Source organism: Phaethon lepturus, unplaced genomic scaffold, assembly GCF_000687285.1.
Source record: "Phaethon lepturus isolate BGI_N335 unplaced genomic scaffold, ASM68728v1 scaffold15077, whole genome shotgun sequence".
Classification (NCBI taxonomy): Eukaryota; Metazoa; Chordata; class Aves; order Phaethontiformes; family Phaethontidae; genus Phaethon; species Phaethon lepturus.
In genome coordinates this window covers 9,819-33,326 of record NW_010554165.1, presented here as the reverse complement: position 1 = coordinate 33,326, position 23,508 = coordinate 9,819, and the positions used below count along the sequence as shown (strand labels likewise).

Here is a 23,508-nt window from a genome sequence, read left to right as displayed (position 1 = left end):
TTAGTCTGTTATGAAATAAGACTAATTTTATTTTGAAGGTATAATTGTTCATACAGTCTATTAAGTATCTCCCCTTTATCTATATGCTTCTGAATACACTCAGTTATAGAAAAACATATCAGGAAGTGATCGAACCACTTCAGCATGCTTTCGAAGGGTGTTCTGTTCACTTTATGCTCACTTTTCATTATTTTCATTGCATTGCATCATTCCTAAAGCAAATTAGATTAACTGGTAGATTTTAAGGTAATTCCAATATGGTTTAAAATATACCTGACAACTGTTCTCAACTATGTAAATTAAATCATTACATTTCTACTAAATATTAGCGATGCCTACAACTAAGCTCATATCTTTACTGAAGATTGGCTAAGGGCAAAATTTGCTGCTGGGACATCAAAGAAATAAAAGGAGTTTACAGCAAACAAGCTCAAATATACAAAGCGCCACACCATCTGTGGCAGCAATTCAGGAAACCAACACACAGTAATGAGCTGAAGTCAGTATTCTTTGTCAACACTCTTACAGAACACTCTATGGATAAACAATCCTTACTACATACTGCTCTCCATTCTTCATGGGAGCAGAAGTCAGTCTTTGGTTCCTAAAGAGCTGGGTAACTGCGACAAAAAAAACAGTTCAGTAGATCTTGGTCAGTATCTTTTCATTAACAAAGAAATGATCCGCTCCTTTTCCTTAGTATTAACAACGGATGTAAAAAAATATTAGGAAAAGATAATAATGCTTAGCAGTGGGATACTTTTAGGTAGCATAACATTACAAGCAAACAGAAAATAACAAGAAAGGTATTTCATTACAAAGCTAAGGAAAGAGGCTAGTTACTCATACATCTAACACCACAAAAATAAATAGACGGGACCAATCCTTAGTGGGACTGCGCAACCTCAATCTCATTGGAAGTCATCGACTTGAGGATACTTAGTGCATCACAGAAGCACTCAGCACTCTACCAGAATAGGCCCTTCAATAGCTATATTGATTAATGTATTACGAGTGGAATTTTAAAAAGCACTTGGGATTGGCCTGCTTTCAGTTCCGCTTATGCCATCATCATTGGAACAGTTTGACCAACACCATGGTTCTGAAAATCCCACACTGCCAACATTAGAACTATTAGAACTACGTTTTATTATTTTCCTTAAACCCTAACTTTAGTATTCTCCCAATGAAGACACATTTTTGGCTCTTCTGGTTTTGGAGGAATAAAAGTGCTGTTTACTAGGCTTTAAAAAAAAAAAAAAAAAAAGTATGCCAAAATACTGTATGCACCCAGACACATTGTTTTAGGCATTAAAATCCCTGACATTGACACTAGTGGCACACTTGGAAACAGTTAGAGTTCCTGTAGATCATAATACCCAACAACCGCAAGATTTTCCATAATACACATGCAATATGCATATAAAAAGTACTTAGATGGCAGGCAGGGCATCATACAATTTTGCTGGCAATAAATAAAATTAAAAGCTTTCTTTCTAGCAAGTTCATATACAAAATTGATTTTTCTACATAGATATGCAGGAGGCCTAGAGCTCAAAACTAGTATAACAGTTTACAGTCATAGCTGGCCAACAATTAATATTTCCTTCATTTCACATAAGGTATAACCTTTTTTTTAATGCATACTTACATTTTACACGTGTTCTTTCATGCTAATAAAAACATTTGTATAGAATTCAAATGAGAACACACTCAAACACATACTGAAGCGTAAAATATTGAGCAATTTAAAAGCAATGTACACACATTAATTTACATCACATATTTACAAAACACATTTTAAAAAGAAACAAAAGCATTCATTTAAATACAGGGGCGGTCTAGTATAAAAAAAATTCCTGGAAGAAGAGGCCTTTGTCCCTACTTCCAGAGAAGCTACTAGTCTGTTTTCTGCAGTTTATTTAGCTGAGTGGTTAAGATAGAGAATATGAAGAATGAAGGCTTGAACAGTAGTCTCATGCTGTAAACATCTGAGTGGTAGCTGCTGGCTTTTCTTTCTGAACAAAATGCATGATACATACAATCACTTCTCATCCCAAATATGCATCATCAAATGGTCAAGAATCTCTAATTCTAAGCTGCTGTTTGTTGGTTTTGTTTTACAGTGTCTATTAGTAGCTTCCAGTGTTAACAGTTTATTCTGGTAGGGCAGCTTGTCATTCTGCTTCCATCAATAGTCTCTAACAGGAGCAAGTTCTGGTACGAGATTAACAGTTATATTTTTATACAATCTACTGACAAGTATTTTAGGAGTATATATTAAATTGTTCAACCCATCAATATACTGACGTTCTCTGGAATACCTCAGAAGTTTATATCTGCAGAGGGAGTTGGAAGAAGAAAACATCAGAAAGATTTGCAAGAAACAATTTGATTGATGTTAGACATGATACTGTAACAGTCATTTCATGTTGAAATATGCTTTAAGTTCTGAAACTACCTCTCAGCCCTTTGAAATTACCAAATTACCTACCCAAGCTTTAAAGGCAAGCCACTTTCTGCTTTTTAATACAATTATGTTCACATATACACGTTAACATTAAGACCAAATAACAAAGAAGGCATTTCATAGGTATACTTTCTATGATCCCAAACTAAACTGTTTTTTTTTAAAAAATGCAATTTCTTTGTGTTCTTTTGCTATAAAATCCAACTATGGAGCTCAGAGAAGATTTAGGAACCTTCGCTGTTAAACACTACACATTTAAATGTCTGAATTGGTTTTCATTTCATTCTTGAGACTCCTACATTTGCAAACATCTACATTTCAGGCAATTAAAAAAACAGATCCCCTCCCCCAGATTACTGATATATACATTTTAATTTCATAGCACATATTTACTCACGTCTACTGTGTCTATTTAAAAATTATGAATAAAGCAGAAAATAAAGATGTTGCCAGAGATAGCCATTGATAACAGAATTCAGCAGTATTTCTAATCCTCTAAAAACATATACCATAAACCCTTTATTTTGAATTTCACATTCTAATTTTTAAGTGCAGCTCATATGCTGCATTCTGGTTGCTATGCCAATCTAGGGCAGCCAGAATCTACCGGCCTGTTAAACTGTTTCGCATCTTTCCAGCAAAAGAAAGGAACCCCAAAGGAAAAAGTTTATGTCAATATAAGCAGGAAATGAGAAGACCTGTATCTTAGAAAAAAATGAAATATAATGGAAAAAAACAATCCTGGAGTAGTTTTACTGTTTTCACACAGGAGTCATTTCCCCTAGCTGTACTGCTTCCTTTTGCAAAATATCCAAATTAACCAACTAATAGACCCCTGCTAGCTCTATGCCCAAACTATTTAAGCAACAATAACGTTCTGCATCAAAGATTATGATAATAATATCTTCTGACACACAAACTCGGTCTCTCTCATGGTTCAATAAGAAATGTCTGAACACCAAACATAACGTGTTTAAGAAAATAAAAAGTTTAGCACTAAAGAGGGCATCACACTGATAAGCACTGACTGCTTATTTGTATGCATGGAAGACTTGTATGTGTGTAAAAAGAAGTTTTTACAGCTTTAGCTCTAGTATTTGAACAGTTCTTTGTTTTCCTTACCGTCCTAAAAACTGGACTTCACCTCTGTGATGATGAGGAATGGATTTGTACTTCCCTAAATCTCCCTCTGGTCTTGTTACGTTGTATCCAGCATAGTGAACCCTTCAGTATAATACATAAACATTTGTATGAAGCGTATTAAAAACATGTTTTTTACAAGTTACAGCAAAAGTAAAAAATACGCATCAAAGCTTTTAAAGCTAAATCTTCGCAATTCACTGACGTTCTCTCCCTAAAAAATCCAAAACACTCCCAACCCAACAATGAAAAAAGCTGGCAGAACCAATAAAGTGTGAAATAATAATAATTCCCTATTTAGTATTTCCTGCTTTGTCCTTAAAGCAGAACAGCATAAAAATATGAAAACAGTAAGGAAGAAGAATAAAAACATACAAATTCTTCCTTTTAAATCTCTGTATATAACTCATGGAGACACTTTGTTTAGACAGCTCAACTGGAACATTTTACACTTGTTTACTCTGAGCAGTTAGTAATACAGTAAGCACTGTTGTCCACTGTCGAATTTGTGACTATCAATATAGTCACAAATAAACCTCGCTCTCAAACACTGCTCCTAAGATATGAAAGATACTTAAACTCATGCTTACTCTAGATGTCTGTGGGATGGTATTCCATAATGTCAGCATCAAGAGAGATGTAAATTAAAATCAAAAAGCAACACACAGAAGACTAGAAGGAATGAGACCAAATATGCTTAATACCTGTTGTTATATCTGTTATTTGTTACAAGACCTATGTCTTGAAAGCCAACTAACTGTCCCCAGGTCAAGAAAAAAAGAACATCAATACTTATCCCTTCAAATGGTATGTTCTGATATTTCTCAAATGAACTCTTTAAAAATGTTAGAATTTGTTCATTTAAAACGAATTTTAAAAAGGTAACAACTGACAGTAAAAAACACCCAATTGCTCTCAAAGTGTGGATAACACAGAACAATAAGCAAGACATAAGCACTGAACACCCACCTGTTCCAAAGATCATCATCTTCTCCACCCCATCCCCAAAAAGCATTTGGAAACCCATTGATCTTCTTGAATTGTTCCACTGTCAGGCCACTTACACCACCGAAGAACTCATTGTATGGAAGACTTGAACAAAAGAAAAATTCTGTATTATTAACTGAACTTAGATAGGTTGCCCTCTCTTCGGACAATACCTTTCCCAAAAACAAGAAACCCAAACTAACCACACAAACAGATGCTCAATGTATTCACTAAGGAAAACTGGTTCAAAAACTGGTTCACAGATCCAGTGAGTATTAAGTAGCATTTACGGAAGTTGAACAAAATGCTTGCAGTAGTGCCTGATTTGCATAAAAGTTACTCTTAAACTGTAGCTCAAATTAGAATCACCACAGGAAACAAAGTCTATCATGTATTTCAGATGGTTGATTTAGACCCATAGCTGAAGTGTTATGTGAAGCCCTCCAACTACTGTACTTTGACACTTATTCAACCGAAAAAAACCCTCTCCATCAACTGAAAAAATGACAAATCAGTAATGCATCAATTCAGTAATTCTAATTCATAACTATATTCTATAGAACTCTTTAAAACTTGCCAGGAACAGTTCATCACTACACCACCACCACCATCACTAATGACTTCCATCCTTAACCCAGAAGCTGCTACAGTAAAGTGTCTTCCTCTTTCAGAAACAGCACACAACTTTATAAAATAAAAGTATTTGAACAAATTTCTCAGGAGATGCTTCCAAATCTGGAATCTTCAGGGAGTCAGGACTATCTACAAAGATGATTTACCATTCCTTAGGACACAAATGCCACACTGAAGGACAAATAACTCCAGAATACAAGAGGAAAGAAAAAGAAATACAGAGTCATGAAATTTCTGGTCTCTGTGGAAACACAGGATTCAATGAAATCTTAACAGCTTTTGGGGAAGGTTGTTAGTATATATCCCTTTCAATACTGAACTGAAATAACAGGTGTTCGAAACCTCCCCCAAAAAACAACCACCACCACCCTCAAAACAACCAAAAGAAACCCACCACCAACCAAAAATCAGCCCACTGAACAAAAATAAAACCAACTGGGGTATGACAGTTAATGGAACTGTTTGAGGTTTTTATTCATACGTATGTACATATGGGTGGTGCACGTGCACTTTTCTGTATATATACAAAGCAACCTGATCTAGTTGAAGATGTCCCTGCTCGTTGTAGGACTAGATGACCTTTAAAGGTCACTTCCAACCCAAACTATTCTATGATTCCATTATTCTATGTATTTATTTTTACATTTTAGAAGTATGTATTTATATATACACGTTTATCTATCTATTTCATGAACATTTACTTTGTAAATATTTATCTGTACTGGTCTGTATTGGGACCAATATTGTTTAGTATCTTAATTTATGACATAGACAGTAGGATCGAATGCACCTGCAGCAAGTTTGCAGACGACAAACTGAGTGGTGCAGCTGACAACTCCCAAGGGACACAATGCCATCCAGAGGGACCTGGAACAGGTTGGCAAGAGAGATGGTAGATGCCACATTCACAGTCAAGGTTGCATGGGGCTCTCAGCAACCTGATCTGGTTGAAGATGTCCCTGCTCATTGCAGAGGGGTTGGACTAGATGACCTTTAAAGGTCCCTTCCAACCCAAACCTTTCTATGGTTAAGGTAAAACAGCAGATGGAAAGGGGGTAACAAAACTGCAGGACCCACTACGTACATCAAATGTCAATAGAGACAGACATACAAGATATAAATGCTCTAGCAGTAAGAAAATCTTCTGTTTAAAAAGCAGGACAAAGCAGAAATAAATTGTACATTCACAAGAAAATTAAGTATAACAGTTTTCCTGTGTTACTTTGCTGCAGATTATCTGCTTGTTTTTGTTAACAGCCACCGCAAAGCCTTATGTAGCCAGAAAAGATTTCTAATAAGCAAGAGAAGTTTTTCCCCTTTGGCACAGGTAGCCATTTTTTTTTTTTTAAAGATCAACCTCACTGCAACAAGTTCAACACTGAAAATAATATCTTCAAATTAACAACACACTAAATGTAGACATTAAACGTAAATCTTCCTTTTAATAACTAGATATTCGTTTATGTAAATAGCATGGTAGGAGGCTGTTTCATTGGTTTCACCTACTTTATGTACTGTCACGAAATTCTCACACACACTTTAAGAATGTTTCTGGCTCTTTAAAAAACAACATGAATAACGCTAATTACTTACATGTACATATATTTGTCCAGCTTTGCTGCAAAATGACGTGGCATTTCTCCACATCCATAATAATTTCGGTCATTTTCAGGTAAGTGATCCACATCATGAAATATTATGCAGTCCCAGACAGCATCCTTCATAGCCTCCTTGAAACCAACATTAAAGAGCATTGCACGATTAAAAGGTTGTGTACCTGTCTTCAAGCAGAAAACAAACGACACATTGTAAGAATCAAGAAGGAGACAAAATGTCAATACTGTGAGAAATACATCCTCTACCACACACAAAAAAAGAATTGACAAAGATGCCTGTTAATTCCTCTAGACCTAGTAGCACCAACTACATCAACTGTATTTCGTGACTGAAGAAGTCTAGATGTTCCCCCTTCTTACACAAAACTGAACAGCACTAGCAATTTATAGCACTAGTAACTCCTTGGATTAATACAGCACCACATTATGAGTTAAAGAAATACTGATACAAACTAAGAAAGAAACATTACATTTTGTTTCTTGTTAAAAGTCGGATAGGTTAGGAATAGAATAGGAACAGACCAGGCCATTTCAGTTGGAAGGGACCTACAACAATCATCTATTCCAACTGCCTGACCAGTTCAGGGCTGGCCAAGTTCAAGGATGTTTATGAAGGGCATTGTCCAAATGCCTCTTAAACACTGACAGGCTTGGGGCATAAATCACCTCTCCAAGGAAGCCTGTTCCAGTGTTTGACCACCCTCTTGGTAAAGAAATGCTTCCTGATGTCCAGTCCAACCCTCCCCTGGCGCAGCTTTGAACCATTCCCACACGTCCTGTCACTGGATACCAGGGAAAAGAGATCAGCACCTCCCTTTCCACTTCCCCTCCTCAGGAAGCTGTAGAGAGCAATGAGGTTGCCCAGCACCCTCATTTTCTCCGAAGTCCTTAGCTGCTCCTCATAGGACATTCCTGCCAGCCCTTCCATCAGCTTTGTTGCCCTCCTCTGGACACGTTCAAGGACTTTCACATCCTTCTTGAATTGTGCGGCCCAGAACTGTGCCGGTATTACTCTGTCCTAGGTGCATAAACCTACGTTCCAACTTGTTAAATTTCATTCCTTTAATCATAGCCCAATGCTCCAATCTATCTAGATCCCTCTGCAAGGCCTCTTGTCCTTCAAGGGAGTCAACAGCACCTCCCAGTTTGGCATCATCAGCAACTTGCTTATGGTGCATTCAACTCCTGCATCCAGATCGTTGACAAATATACTGAACAGAAGTGGCCCTAGAATTGAGCCCTGAGGAAAACCACTGGTAGTCGGTCACCAGCCAGACGCAGCCCTATCTTTTTGTCCCTGAAAACTCAGAAAGACAGTAGATACAAAGAGGCCATGTTATCACCGATAAAATATCAGCCCATATTTGAAGAAAAGCAACAGGTATCTGGCCACTGCTTAAACTGGGGGATGAAGCTGAACTTCACTTTTTCATTCAAAGGACTAGAACAGCAGAGTAACAATTTTTTAGTTCTGGATTCAGCCAAATCTTGGTAAGAGCATCAAATCCCCTTTAGTAAGGATTCACTTACTGAAGAGTCACTTCTCAAGTAAACGCTGTTACCTGTTCAACAACATAGAAGGCAAACTCCAGCCGCTGCTTCTGCAACATAGGTATCAGATGACGGAAAAAAATTGGAAGATGCTCATGGCGATTCCGAAAAGGAATAAGGATTGCCACCTACAAGAAATCATACATATACATATACTAAGCCATTATATTAGCAGTTTTCAGGTTTAATGTTTCAATACAGATCAAGTTGCCCATGGCTTACATGGGCTTTTCAACTTTTACATTTAAATTGGCTCAGTGTTTTATGCTTTCGTTCCCACTAGGAAAGCAAGTTGGAATTTTGCTCAAACAATTAAAAAAAGAAAAATACCCTGAATAAAATATAGATGAGATTTTTCTTTTATGCTCACTTGCTTCTAGTCCTACTTTAAGCAACATACACATAGGACAAGTCTGCATCCATACAGTAAAATGTTTAGTAACAACAGTTAATGAACCTTTAGAAGTTTTTGACAATCCATTTCAAGTTCTTCTTCAAGCTTTAGTCTCTTCTTGAGCACAGATAGCACAATACATATAACGCACTACATATTATATAAAATACAGAGCAGCAAAAGACTAAGTGCTTGCAATGGTAAACTATTCTTATACACCCACATGAAAAAGAAAAAAAAAAAAAAAAGAAAAAAAACAAGAACAGAAAACCAGCACCTCACCTTCCACCGTGGCTTACAGTCTTTCGGTTTCCAGTGTCCTCCTGGTTTAATGTCTAAATCTTTTGAAAACAGTTGCAGAATTTCGTCAAAACTAATCTCACTCATATTGACATCGATAAGGCCTCCTAAGTAGAGGAAAGAATTTTATTTATTAAGACACCAGATCTAACACTACAATGTGTATCACAGACAAATAGCATCAGACATTTGTAGTTACACTACCTACAGATAAAAAAGAAACAACTTGTACTATCCTCTTAATAGTCAGTTTTTACAGCATGCATTTCAGTATTTCCCCAAGATAAACATTCCTTCAATAAATCCTATAAGCAAAATACTCATTTCAGAGGGGACAGAACAACCAAAGTAATTGGAATTCTCTGTCTATTCCAGTAAATTAGAGCTGCCCTTCACTTCAAGTACCACTGTTAACAATTCCACATCATCTGTGCTACTGAACTGACACTCAAATTCTGGGCGTCTTCCTATCTGCACTTCCACAAAAAGACAAAAACGTAACATCACTACACTCAAAACTTCCTCCATGTAAATTCTAGATAGTTACACACATTTCACGTACAGCCTTCGTCCACTAATTCACCACTGTCTGCAGCAAAACAATTTACAGCAAGCAGACGTATTTGAGAATAACCACTGATAGAGCTAACTAGCCCTATGGGAAAAGCATTTGCAAATGCCTACTGACGAGAGTGGAATTCACTAAGATATCGAATAAAGACCACCATATGGTAGAAAAACAATCAGGTTACTACTTATTATGAGAAAATGTTTACATTTAGTTGACAGCTACATAAAAATCTTGCAATAACTATCTGGGAGACACCATGGTCTACTTATTTTTGGCTAAAAATCTAAGTCTTTTGGTGAGGGTTGGAATTTTAAAGTCAACAAAAGAAATCACACCCATTTTCTCCCCTGTGCCCATACCCAAGACATTCAATTTGTGTCCAAAAGATTGCTTCATGTTATAGCACTGAATTAACTAGCTAATCTCAATCTTTTGGAAAGACTGACATCTTGGGAGCATACCAGGAATAACTAGTGTTTGCAAAAGACAGAAGATACTGCAAGAGCTATTTTAGTTTTGGACATGACTAAATGTAGAACTACTTGTAAATGTAGATGGTAACTTTAAAAGAAAGCAAAATTATAGGAAAAAAGGATCAGGAACATCTCAATAAGCAGAAGATCCTTTAAGAGTGTATTTAAACAACCTCATATTTATTTATTTACTTCAGAAGAAAAAGGAAACCTGGCAGTTGCTGAAAAAAGACTGTATAAATATACACCAGAACAAGCTAATCCTACAACACTTTAAATAAAAAAATAAAAAAAGCTTGGATCATCATTATGGTTGTCTCTGAAACTCTTCAATAACCTGAAAAAGAAATCCTACAAAAAGTAGAAACAGAGGCAAACAACAAAGGACCACTATACAGAGTATAAGCATGTACAAATTAAAGTAAAAAAAAAAAAAACCACTAAATCAATTTCAACTACCAAGAGACAGAGAAGCAACAAGAACCTTTCAGTTTATTTATAGAACCTAATAGGAAAATAAAGATAAATAAAGGTCAATTACTACACCAGAAAAGGAAGCAAACAGCACATGGTGCAGAGGACTCAGGTGCCTTAATCTCCTGAGAAAAGTTTACATGTGATCAGATGCTTCCAGAGTTTAAGTAAGTTAATATCAACATTTTTTTTTTAAAAAGGAGGAATGATAAAACAGTATTTATGTAAGGCAGGTGCTTTAAACTTGATGGGACATGATGAAATTCCCTCCAGACTGTTTAAATAGTAGCTACAGTAAATTCTGAATTACTGGTACTATCAAAAGGACACAGGAGAAGGGCAAATAGAAATCGGCAGTATTTCCCTGTCATTGGTGGGGGGCAGGAGAAGGCACCCCAGCAAATACCTGGTCTTAGTATTCAACTCTTCCATTACTGTCTAGCATGCTGCAATAAGACATGCTTTTACAACTTGCAAAAAGAAAAAGAAAGCTAAGGAAGCAGAAAGCATTTTGAAGAACAGAATCAGAAACCAAAATAATCTCAACAAATCAGATGCATGCTGAAATCAATAGAGTAAAATTAATAAAAAAAAAAAGTATCGATTGTTACTGAAGGAGAAATGAAGAATACATACACAAAACAGGAAATACCAGGCTGTGCTGCGGTACACAGAAACTTATTTTAACCACTTAAACCACTCTCATATGAGACAATAAACTGCAATGGAATTGCACAAGCGGGGCAAATATAATTTGGGATTACATGAACTGCTGTTACATGAAATACGGAGAAGGTAATTACTAGTTTGTTTTGTAACCAGGGTTTCAGCCAGTTATGAAGCTTCCAAAGGAAACCAACTTAGAGAAAGTGATGACTGGTGACATCAGGATTGGAGGCAGCTTGGGCTGCAGTGATCATGCACTGGTGGATTTCGCAGTCCTGAGGGATATGGGGCAGGCGAAGAGTAAAGTCAGGACCCTGAATTTTAGGAAAGCAAAATTCCAGCTCTTCAGGGAGTTAGTCAGTAGGACCCCCTGGGAAACTGCCCTCAGGGACAAGGGAGCAGAAAAGAGGTGGCAGATCTTTAAGGATGCCTTCCATAGAGCAGAAGAGCAGTGGAAACAGGGACAGGTATCCTGGGAAGAGTACATGGACACTGCCCGGTTGTGTAGGGTTGAGGGTCAGGAAGGTCAAGGCACGGCTGGAGCTGAACTTGGAAAGGGTCACAAATAATAACAATAATAAGGACCTCTATAGGTGTGTCAGCCAGAAAAGGAGGAGCAAAGAAAGTGCACCCCCCTTGATGAGCAAGGCTGGAAGACAGGCAACAGCAGATGAGAAGGCTGAGGTACTGAACGATTTCTCTGCCTCAGTCTTCACTGCCAGTGTCCCTTCCCACACCTTTTGAGGGGATGGTCTGCAAGATGGGGACTGGAGGAGCAAAGTCCCTCCCACCCTAAGAGAAGATCAGGTTCATGACCGCCTGAGGAACCTGAACATGCACAAGTCTATGGGACCTGATGAGACTCCTGAGGGAACTGGCTCATGTGGTTGCCAAAACACTCTCCATGATATTTGAAAACTCCTGGCAGTCAGGTGAAGATCCTGGAGACTGGAAAAAGGGTAACGTTGCTCCCATTTTTAACAAAGCTAGCAAGGAGGACCCTGACAACTACCGACCCATCAGTCTCACCTCTCTCTGTGGCTGGTAAGATCATGGAACAGATCTTCCTAAAAGCTATGCTAAGGCACATGGAGGACATGGAGGTGATTCAAGACAGTCAGCATGGCCTTACCAAAGGCAAGGCCTGCCTGACCAACCTAGTGGCCTTCTGTTATAGAGTGCCTACATCAGTGGACCAGGAGAAGAGCTGCCAATGTCATCTATCTGGGTTTCTGTAAGGTCTTTGACACAGCCCACCACAGCATCCTTATCTCTACATTGGAGAGATATAGATTTGATGAGTGGACAGCTGAGTGCATGAAGAATTGGTTGGATGGTCGCACGCAGAGAGTAGTGGTCAACAGCTGAATGTCCAGATGGAGATCGGTGATGAGTGGTGTCCCTCAGGAGTCCATATTGGGACCAGTACCGTTCAATGATATAGACAGTGGGATCGAGTACACCCTCAGCAAGTTTGCAGATGACACCAAGCTGAGTGGTATGGTTAACACACCTGAGGGACAGGATTCCATCCAGAAGGACCTGGACAAGCTCAACGAACAAGCCCGTGTGAACCTCAGAAGGTTCAACAAGGCCAAGCGTAGAGTCTCGCACCTGGGTCAGGGCAACCCTTGGGATCAATACAGGTTGGGGGATGAAGGGATTGAGAGCAGCCCTGCCGAGAAGGACTTGGGGGTACTGGTGGATGAAAAGCTGGACATGACCTGGCAATGTGCGCTCACAGCCCAGAAGGCCAACCACATCCTGGGCTGCAGCAAAAGAAGCACGGCCAGCAGGTCGACAGAGGTGATTCTGCCCCTCCAGTCTGCTCTGCTGAGACCCCAGCTCTGGAGCCCTCAGCACAGGAGAGACATGGACCTGTTGGAGAGGGTCCAGAGGAGGGCCACCAAAATGATCAGAGGGATGGAACCCATCTCCTATGAAGAAAGGCTGAGAATTGGGGTTGTTCAGCTTGGAGAAGAGAAGGCTCTGGGGAGACCTTACTGCAGCCTTCCAGTACTTAAAGGGGGCTTATAAGAAAGATGGGGACAAACTTTTTAGCAGGGCCTGTTGTGATAGGAGAAGGGGTAATCATTTTAAAATAAAAGAGGGTAGATTTCAACTAGATATAAGGAAGACATTTTTCACCATGAGGCTGGTGAAACACTGGCACAGGTTGCCCAGAGAGGTGGTAGATGCCCCATCTCTGGAAACATTCCAGGTCAGGTTGGACGGGGCTCTGAGCAACCTGATCTAGTTGCAGATGTCCCTGCAAAAGACCTAAGTCTTTTCCAAGACATAATATTTTGGTGTATAGATGGTAACCAACTTTTTTCGAAGCATCAAAAAGGGCAAGGGGAAATCTGACTAACTTGCAGGAAGGGGTAAAAAAAAAAAAAAAAGAAAAAAGTGTTTTATTTCATTTAACTGAAAAACTGATCTGCTTTCCATTTACCTCTCAAGTCAGGATTAAAATTATACTGATCAAAGACTCTTTTGTATGGCTTCTATCTTGAAGTAGAGGTGTCTTGCTTATGAATTAGCCCAGCAGTGCTCAACCAGTGGGTTATAATCTGAGAGACTGAGTCCCGCACAACAGGTACTAACAGGTCCTATTTTAAGGGCATATGTACTTGGGGCAAAACATGATTTTACCACACTCCTTCCATGATAAGAGATTTGGCAAGTTAATGTAAATAAGAGTAGGTGACTTCTATAATAACCTTAGACTATTAAGCAGGTCAAAATACACTTCATTCAACAAGCTTTATTCCCTAGCTCAGGACCCCCTACAGCATTTCACTGCATTAAATAATATTCAGAGAAGTTCTATTTAGATTACAATTAACTACAGAGTGATTAAAAAGGCAGACATGAAAACCAAAGGGTGAGACATACATCTCTTTGCTCAAAAGTAACTTATCCAGTGATTTATTTTCTACTAAAATTATGGTTTCTCTATTAAATTAAGCAGGATGGAGTAAGTACAGAGATTACTAACAAAAAAGATGGAAAAGAGAGCAGCAATAAGGAGACCTATAGACAAATTCTGGTAGAATTACATATAGCCACTGAGATTGATAGCAAGGATGGCAGAATAGAACACATCCCTACTCTGGCAATTCGAAATACGTGTCCGTGCAAACCAACTGCATCAATGACATAAGATAACATGCTGTAAGTAGGCTGACCTACTAAGGTACCTTAGTACCTTCTAACTCGCCTCATCCTTCCCTCATCTAGATTAGGCTAATAAAATCCACTATTTATCTTTGAAGAAAAATGATCAGCAATTCAGTTTGGCTATCAGCAACATTGTTTGGTATGATATGGATCTGAACTGCTACATTAAACACTTAATTACTTGCTCACACTGAATGACAGCCCACAGCTTAAGTCAGGTGTCAGCCTAAAAGAAAAGAGTTTAGAATTCTGGAAGGCATCACAAATATCTTTAGAAACTATTCCAAATGTTTGCTCTTACAAATCAGTAGTTTACTTGTTTGATTTTAAATATAGCAAGTAAAATAAACACAATAGCACAACACAAACTGCCAGATACTAATGAACAGTCGCTTCTAGTAACATATTTACACTTATTTACAGGTAGTTGTTGATTCTTCTTTGCTAGCTGGTACATTCTGACACCAAATGAGATATTTCAATTTAACTAATTAGCTTACAGATCTATACTAATGCTACTATTAGTTATTCACTCAAAAATATTAAGTTTGTCTACAAAACATTTACTGGAACTGAATTAATTCCATGGATTGCTGACTCAATTTCCAATTTCTTCCAAATGCAGAGCACAAAAACCCAAGAATATTCCCTTGCTTCCAACAGCAACTCTGATAATGTAACAACAATTCCTAAAATAGAGAAAAAAGCTGAAAACTCAATAGCAGTTTCTAAGAAGGAACTCTGTTTTAACCAAGGGACTGCAGTTTTATAAAGATTAAATAGAAGAACTGTCTCAAATAGCAAACCATCAGTCTAGATAAAGCAGTCACCACCAGGAGTGATTTGCCTCTTTCTTTTTAGTATTCAAAACTGGTCTTCTACCTAACACTTCTTGGCCTTTAAGGATTGCTTTCTCTACAAGCTGCAAGAGAGCAAACAGTGCCCAGAATTCTGTCTGTATCTGAAGAATAGCAAATTTTCAGGAAAGTGGAATTCACATTAATATTTACAGTTCTTGACAAGAATTTTTAAGAATATTCCCAAAGTTATATTTTGTCTACAGAAAGAAGATAAAGTCACGCCAACAGCCTTTCAGACACATTATTAATCAGGTTAAGGACAGTGAATTACAGCAAGACACTCTTCCAATTTCAGTTTGTGTAACTGCTTTAATTGTGCAATATCTGCTTATAAGACCTTCTACATGTACTGAAATACTGCTACTTAAGACAGCTGTGATATTACAGGTTTTTTAAAAACCCAGCAAACCAAAACAGCAATGGTGCCAAAGTACTCCAGCCAGTTTCTTATTTCTGCATGACATTTCTCTGCAACTAAGCACTTTCAAGCAAAATAATTAGAAGTTTAGATTCTAGGCTTAAAGACAAATAAAGTTAGGGCTACCTAATCGCTTGGGATCATAAACATCCAGGTTTGAAAGCTTAATTTTAAAATTTCCTGAGGATGACAACTTTTCATTTGTTATAGAAGTATTACTTCCTCATTGTGACAGGGCTTTAGCACCTTCTTACCTCCATCAATTCTCACCTCACTATACCATCTTGTTCAGTTTCCTATATATCGTAGGTAACTGTGATTAGCTGATGAAGATTTGAGTTTCTGACTCATAAATCTTCCTTCCTAATCATAGAATCTTTGGGTTGGAAGGGACCTTCAAGGTCATCTCGTTCAACCCCCCTGCAATGAGCAGGGATATCTTCAACTAGATCAGGTTGCTCAGAGCCCCATCCAAGGCATATCATTTCCAAAAAGGAAATTTCTACCATTCCTCAAAATACGCAACTCTGAATGGGTACTTATTACAAAGTTAGAGTATTCATACATATTAATAAAAACATTCAGTGTTTAATTTGTAGAAAGTAAAATTATTTGTAAATAAAATTTAAAACAAATTAGTAAAGAGACCAAAAACTTTAGTAACACAGTAGTTACAGGCAAAATCCTGCTAAGCATTATTGTCCATTCTCAGATGTATTTTATTCATTATTTTCTGCTACATATTTGGACTCCTTAAAACTGTATTTTGTTTTAAGTACACTCCAATTAACTAGATAAACACTGAGGTCGGTTTAAAACTTACTCATGTAAGGCAGCTTCTCTGGACAAGCCTGGTAAGGAGAGTAAGTGAAGTTTTCTGGAAGATACATTGTTGTTTGAGCAACACAGTCACTAGAATTGTTTCCTTCAGGATAATCTTAAAAAGAGGAATTGATTTTTGTAAAAACCTATGTTATTCACTGAATTTGTAACATATCATCATGCAGGTGAGAGCACATTAAGTAACAAATTCCTAGCAGCATGATTAAAAAAAAAATTTACTGCACTAAAGCAACAATAATTAAATTAAGATATCTTTGTTACAGATACGGCAAATATTTCCTACTCAAGTAAACTGATAAACAGTAACTATTTGGCCTTCACTCTGGTTACAGATAAGTAGGACCTGGGTCTAGATTTTCATTATCAAGCTGTGTCATTAATGTTTGGCTTTTTGTTGTTTTTTTTTCATAAAGCTCTTTTAAAAATGAAATTAAATAAGAAACATTCTTACCTGTGCCATTCAGTGTAGTATTTTTGTTAGTGTACAATCTGATCATGTGTCCTATTGTTTTTACGTTTTCTCTCAACATTATACCACGAGCTTGCACCATAAAGAGATACGTGTTTGCTGATAAAACAAAAAGCAATTTTGAGTTTGAATTAAAATAAGGTATTTCCAAATTATTCTAACATCCATTTATAATGTGTTCAATATTTGTTACTGTGTCTGAATCCATGGCTAGTGAACATTAACCTTTCGAGATGAATGTCCACCAAGAGTGAAACCTAACAGCAACAAAAGAATAAAATGGATTCATAACCACAAGTCTATATAAAATCCCAAAATTATAAATGTCAATACACACTTTATATGACACTTTCATTTCTCTTTATCTTACACAAAGCAACTGACAGTGCCCACAAACAATGGAATTTACCAATAAAATGTTTTCATATGTAGATACATCCCTCATATATGCATCTACATATACATCACAAAAATACAGGACAAAAATGTCTGGAAAATCTTTTAGTCCCATTGAAGAACCCCCCTTTTTACTCATTAGTTAACACAATTTTCAGTCAAAATGTACTGCTATTCATTCACCCCCAACAGCTGTTTCATTATACAACTGCTACAAACCACTGCCAATCTCAAAGTATTAATGTTTAATAATTATATGTGAAATATTTATTATAGGCATCAAGGGTGAGTAAATCAAGGTTCTGAGTAATTAAGCGACTCACTGATTACAACACCATGAAATATCCCTCTGCCTCAGCCTTGCACTGAAAGCCCCCAATCTGATCTCAAGACAATTCTTTGTCCTAAACAGAAGTTAGTTGGAAAAAAAGCTGCATCTATGTCTGAGTAAGCAAATGTCTATCCAGGACTCACAAAGCTCAAAAAATAATGTAAAGGAAAGGACAAATTCCCTCTGCAGAACTGTTTTGACTCTAGGTAGCAAAAGAGGATCAAAGGGATCATCTGTCACTTTACCTATGTTAAACACCCATTTGTCTGGCAGATACTTGGCTCACTGTAACTAGCAACCACCCTAACCAAAATATGCTCCGAGACTTTGGAGGAAAGAATTAAACATACCAGAAAAACAACATATTAACCTTAATCTGGCATAAAGAGATTAAAGAAAGTTAGAAAATTATCTCAGGAACGCCACTGCATCAGGTGACTCAGCACCAGTGGCATGACACAAGTAACACCAGATCAGCTGATATCTTCTTACAGCGCAACACAAAGAGACTAGAGCTACAGAGAACTGATTATAAAAGACTGGGGCATTTCCAGAGGAAAATACAGTGACTAATTCCACCACATTAGCAAACAATACTACTGACACCCACAGAGATACAAATACCAACATAATCTTTTAAGGAATATTATTTGCAAACCCTATAATAATGTTTTTGTTTTTAAAAGAATGAATGGAGGGGGTCTCCCAACTTTCAAAGAACTCCTTATTAAAGCAAGGAATTTTATCACTTAAAAGACAAGCTCTGAACATGTCAGGTGTGGTGCATGGCACATAATTCTCAAACTCTTGGCCAGCAGGACTAGCTGTTTGTGTTAACAAGAGGATACATGTGTGTAAAAGTTACTCAGGTGATAGGATACCAAAGTTGTCTCAACATCTTCCTGGCCACTAAAACAGAAACAAAACAAAAAACTACAGCCTTGGCCTCATGACAGATGTAGGAAATCCTTCAAGAAAGATTATTTCTGGGATCCAAGACACCAGATACCATTCAGATTTCCTTACAGAAAATTTAACATATTTCAAATTGGTATCCTTCCTTCTCTTTTCCCCACATATTACTGTACAGCTCTACTCTTCAGTATCTTCTTATTCCACCACTAAAATAAATGTCTTTTTTAACATAAATCAGTTAGTAAATACTGATTTCAGAGATAACCTCTGGAAGTTTGTTTACTATATTATCCTTTTCAACATGATACCGAAAGTCAAAGTCACTTGGGGTTTTAAACAGTGCAGAACAGCAAAGTTATAGAAACATAACTTAATACACATATATCAGGTGTGGTGGGTTGACCCAGCTGGCAGGTAAGCCCCCACCCAGTTGCTTTCTCACTTCCTTGCAGGGGGATGAGAGAAAGAATCAGAAAGGCAGAAGTGATGAAAAACAAAAACACAAACACATAAACCCCACACACTAACCCCCAATCAAACTTACCACTAGGAGACACTGCCCTTCCAGTCCCCAAGGAACAGCTACTTTGGGGGAAAAAAACCACCAGTTTTATTGCTGAGCATGATATTACTTGGTATGGAATATCTCTTTGGTCACTACAGCTCAGGTGTACCAGCTGCATCCCCTCTCAACCTCTTGCCCATACCCAGCCTACTTGACAGTGAGAAACTGAAAAGCCTTTGACTCTGTGCAAGCATGAAGCAACAGCTAAAACACTGTTTTGTTAACAAATCCAAAGCATGTATCTCCAGAGACCTATGCTCAGACCTGTTTCTGATAGCCCATAAATAATTTCATTAGCTGCTTCTTGTTCCTTTTTCATCACCAACATCTTCACCCTCTATCTTCAGACTTCCTAAGAATGATACCATTTTTCTTAATGAGAAAGATCAGTGCTTCTTCTCCTACTTCCATGTTCACCATCCTTGGGAATGTCTTTCTGGCTGCTGCCAAATCACATTGATTGCAAACACTTCAGCTGTTAGACAGATAGATGTCACTTACTACACACACAGTGAGAGAAATTATGGACACTGCAGCCAGTGAGCATACTCTCCAGCACTGCTCCTGATACGGTTGAGACAAAAGATTTGCTCTGAAGTCACTGCAAGGAATATTAGAAAAAAATACTCAAACATGTTACTGTTGCAGTCTTAGGAACCTGATACAGTACGGAACTGAGACTAAGACCTTCAAACAAATCCACAAAAAAGTCAAGAGGGCCATATAACTGTTCTCAGTTCCTATGGGAAACTTTACCGTAGTCCAGATAATGCAGACATAAATCTTAACAAAACAGACTTTCTGCAAAAGCATCTGCATCTCCCCTTTGTTGAAGGGCAACTTCCTTCTTCTTACTAAGAGGAGAAAAATTAGAACAAATACCTCAGACCTTCATAAAGGAAAAAGCTAGAAAAAAATATTTCTCTCAAAAGCAGGCATCATGAAAAGACAGAATCAAAAAAATAATCAGGCAAAGTCTGCTGCCACCTTGGACTAATTATTCAACAGCTGCTCTTGCTAACGGGAAAAATCTAGCCTTGCCATGTTTTCATCAAGCTATTGTAGTCTGCCCCAATCCAACACCTCCTCTTCCTGGTTGGTCTGCTTGTCAACTCACCATCCAGCTCTACTCAAATACATAAACATAACGAAACATCTTTCTTTCTGTGCGCTTTGTCCCAGCTACCTGGGTCTCCAGCACAATCATAGTTACAGGGAGTACAGACTTGATCAGTTTATTCCACCATCATTCAACAGCTGCTTAGGTAGCAGGAGATGCTTGAGTAGCCAATTAATTACTTCAGAAACTAAAAGCATCAGGCAAAAATCAAAAGATATTTAGTCCTAAAAATAAATCTCATCTATTGGCCCAGGTTTATTGGCAAAAACGTATGAAAAAGAGCACAGTTCACATCAACCAGCAGCAACAGCAACAACGCATTCAAGATAATCCACAACGGCCAGAACTGTAACAAAGAAATACATCTTTTCTGCTAGTGTGGTGAGGGGAGAAGACTGACAGCAGAATACTAAGAGCTAGAGTTTGATGACTTCCACAGCAATCCTCTTTTCAGTTGTCAGTAATACTTTAATACCGGTCATCTTCCTGAGCTTGGCACAGGCTTCCACAAACCTTACCTATGCTGCCATGAATACGACCCCTAACATGCTGGGGTGCCCCTCAAGTGCCTGTATACTAATGCATGCAGTATGGGGAATAAATATGATGACTTTGAGATCTGTGTGCATTTCCAAGGCTATGATCTTATGCGATCACAGGGATGTGGTGGGATGGCTCCCATGACTGGTGCTGCACCAGAAGGATACAGGCTGTTTAGGGAGAAGAGGAAGGGAAGACAAGGAGGGGGAATGACCCTTTATGTGACAGGGCAGCTGAAGTGTGTGGAGTTCTGCCTGGGAATGGAAGAGCTGCCAGCTCATCGGTTAGGATTCAAGGTGACATTATAGTGGGTGTCTGCTATAGTCCACTTGACCAGGAAAAACAAGTGGATCATGCCCTCTACAGACAGATATGAAAACAGCCTCATATTCACAGGCCCTGGTTCTCATGGGGGACTTCAACCACGCCGGTATCTGCTGGAGGGACAACACAGACAGATAAACGAAGTTCAGGAACCTCCTGGAGTGCACTGAAGGTAACTTCCTGAAGCAAGTGATAGAGGAGCCAACTAAGGGGAGGTGGTCTGCTGGACCTCATACTCACCAAGGAGGAGGAGCTCATTGGGGATGTAAAGATCAAAGGCAGCCTTGGCTGCAGTGACCATGCGATGGTGGGGTTCAGGATCCTAGGGGCAGGAAGGAGAAGGAAAAGCAAGCTCACAACCCCGGACTTCAAGAGAGAAGACTCTGACCTCCTCAAAGATCTGCTTGGAAAAGTCACATGGGATAAGGCCCTGGAAGGAAGAGGGGCACAAGAAAGCTGGATAATATTCAAGTATCACCTCCTTCAAGCTCAAGAGAGCTCCATCTCAATAAATACAAAGTCAGGCAAAAATGACAGGAGGCCTGCATGGATGAATAAGGAGCTCCTAGCCAAAATCAAACGCAGAAAGTAAGTATACAGAAGGTAGAAGCAAGGACAGGTAATGTAGGATGAATACAGGAACAATGTTCGAGCATCCAGGTATGTAGTTTGGAAAGCTAAAGCCCAAATGGAAAAGAATCTGTCCAGGGATGTCACAGACAATAAAAAGGGTTTCTATAAGTACAGAGGTGACGAAAAGAGGACTAGTGAAAGTGTGGAGCCATTGCTCAAGGAGATGGCCACATGGAAAAGGCTGCAGTACTGAATGCCACCTTCACCTGTCTTTACTAGCAAGACCAGCCTTCAGGAATCCCAGGTCCCAGAGACCAGGAGGAAAGGCTGGAGCAAGGAAAATGTACCCTCAGTGGAAGAGGATCAGGCCATGTCCCAGAGACCAGGGAGAATTGCTGCAGCAAGGAAGATGTGTCCTTGGTGGAAAAGGATCAGGTCAGGGAATACTTAAGCAAACCAGACATACGTAAGTCCATGGGCCCTGATGGGATGCACTACAAGTGCTGAAGGAGCTGGCAGATGTCACTGCAAGGCCACTCAACAATCTTCGATCAATCACGGCAACTGGGAGAAGTGCCCAAGGACTGAAAGAAAGCAGATGTCAGTCCTATCTTCAAGGAGGACCACCCAGGGAACTACCAGGCCAGTCAGCCTCACCTTAATCCCTGGGAAAGTGATGGAGCAGCTAATCCTGGAAACCATTTTTCAGGTACATGAATGACAAGAAAATAATGAGTAGTAGTCAGCATGGCTTCACCAACTTGATAAACTTCTATGACAAAATGGTAGATAAGGAGAGAGCAGTGGACATTGTCTACCAGGGCTTCAGTAAGGCTTTTCATGCTGTATCCCATAAGATTGTCATAGATGAGCTGTGGATATAGTCAGGATGAGCAAACAGTGAGGTGGATCAAAAACTGACTGACTGACTAGGCCCAAAGGGTGATGATCAGTGGCACGAAGTCTAATTGCAGGCCAGTAACCAATGGCATACCCCAGGGGTCAATACCAGGTCCAGTCCTGTTTAACATTTTCATTAGTGATCTGTATGAGGGGGCAGAGGGTACCCTCAGAAAGTTTGCTTATGACACAAAACCAGAATAAGCAGTTGAATATGCCAGAAGGCCATGCTGCCATCCAGAGGGACCTCAGGCTGGAGAAATGGGCTGGCAGGAACCTCATGAAGTTCAACAAAGAGGAGTACAGAGTTCCGCACCTGGGGAACAACAACCCCATGCACCAATATATGCTGGGGGCCATCCAGCTGGAAAACAGCTTGGCAGAAAAGACCTTGGAGGTCCTGGTAGACACAAAGTTGAACATGAACCAGCAATGTGCCAACACTGCAAAGAAGGCCCATGGCATCGTGGCCTGCCCAGTGACAGAACCAGAGGCAATAGGCACAAACTGGAACACAGGAGGTTCCACCCAAACATCAGGAAACACTTCCTTACTGTGAGGGTGACCAAGCACAGGCACAGGCTGCTCATAGAAGTTGTGGAGTCTCCATCCTCAGAGATACACTAAAGCCATCTGGGCATAGTCCTAGGCAACTGGCTCCAGATGGCCCTGCTTGAGCAGGGGGGTTGGACCAGATAACCTCCAAAGGTCCCATCGAATCTCAACTATTCTGTGATTTTCTTCCACTATTATCTTTATGCATCCAACCATCGCTCCTGTCACAGTGCAAGGCAAT

At 39.0% G+C, this 23,508-nt stretch overlaps 1 protein-coding gene across 1 annotated transcript; it reads right to left on the bottom strand.

The window, feature by feature from the left end:
• Nucleotides 1–1,611: 1,611 nt before the first annotated feature.
• B4GALT6 (UDP-Gal:betaGlcNAc beta 1,4- galactosyltransferase, polypeptide 6) lies at nt 1,612–21,561 on the bottom strand (the record flags this gene model as incomplete). Its single annotated transcript, XM_010291761.1, has 9 exons — nt 1,612–2,339; nt 3,593–3,694; nt 4,580–4,702; nt 6,824–7,011; nt 8,409–8,525; nt 9,074–9,198; nt 16,560–16,673; nt 17,031–17,147; nt 21,480–21,561. Coding segments are annotated over 9 exons (1,116 nt in total), but the record flags the coding sequence as incomplete, so codon positions are not given.
• Nucleotides 21,562–23,508: the final 1,947 nt, after the last annotated feature.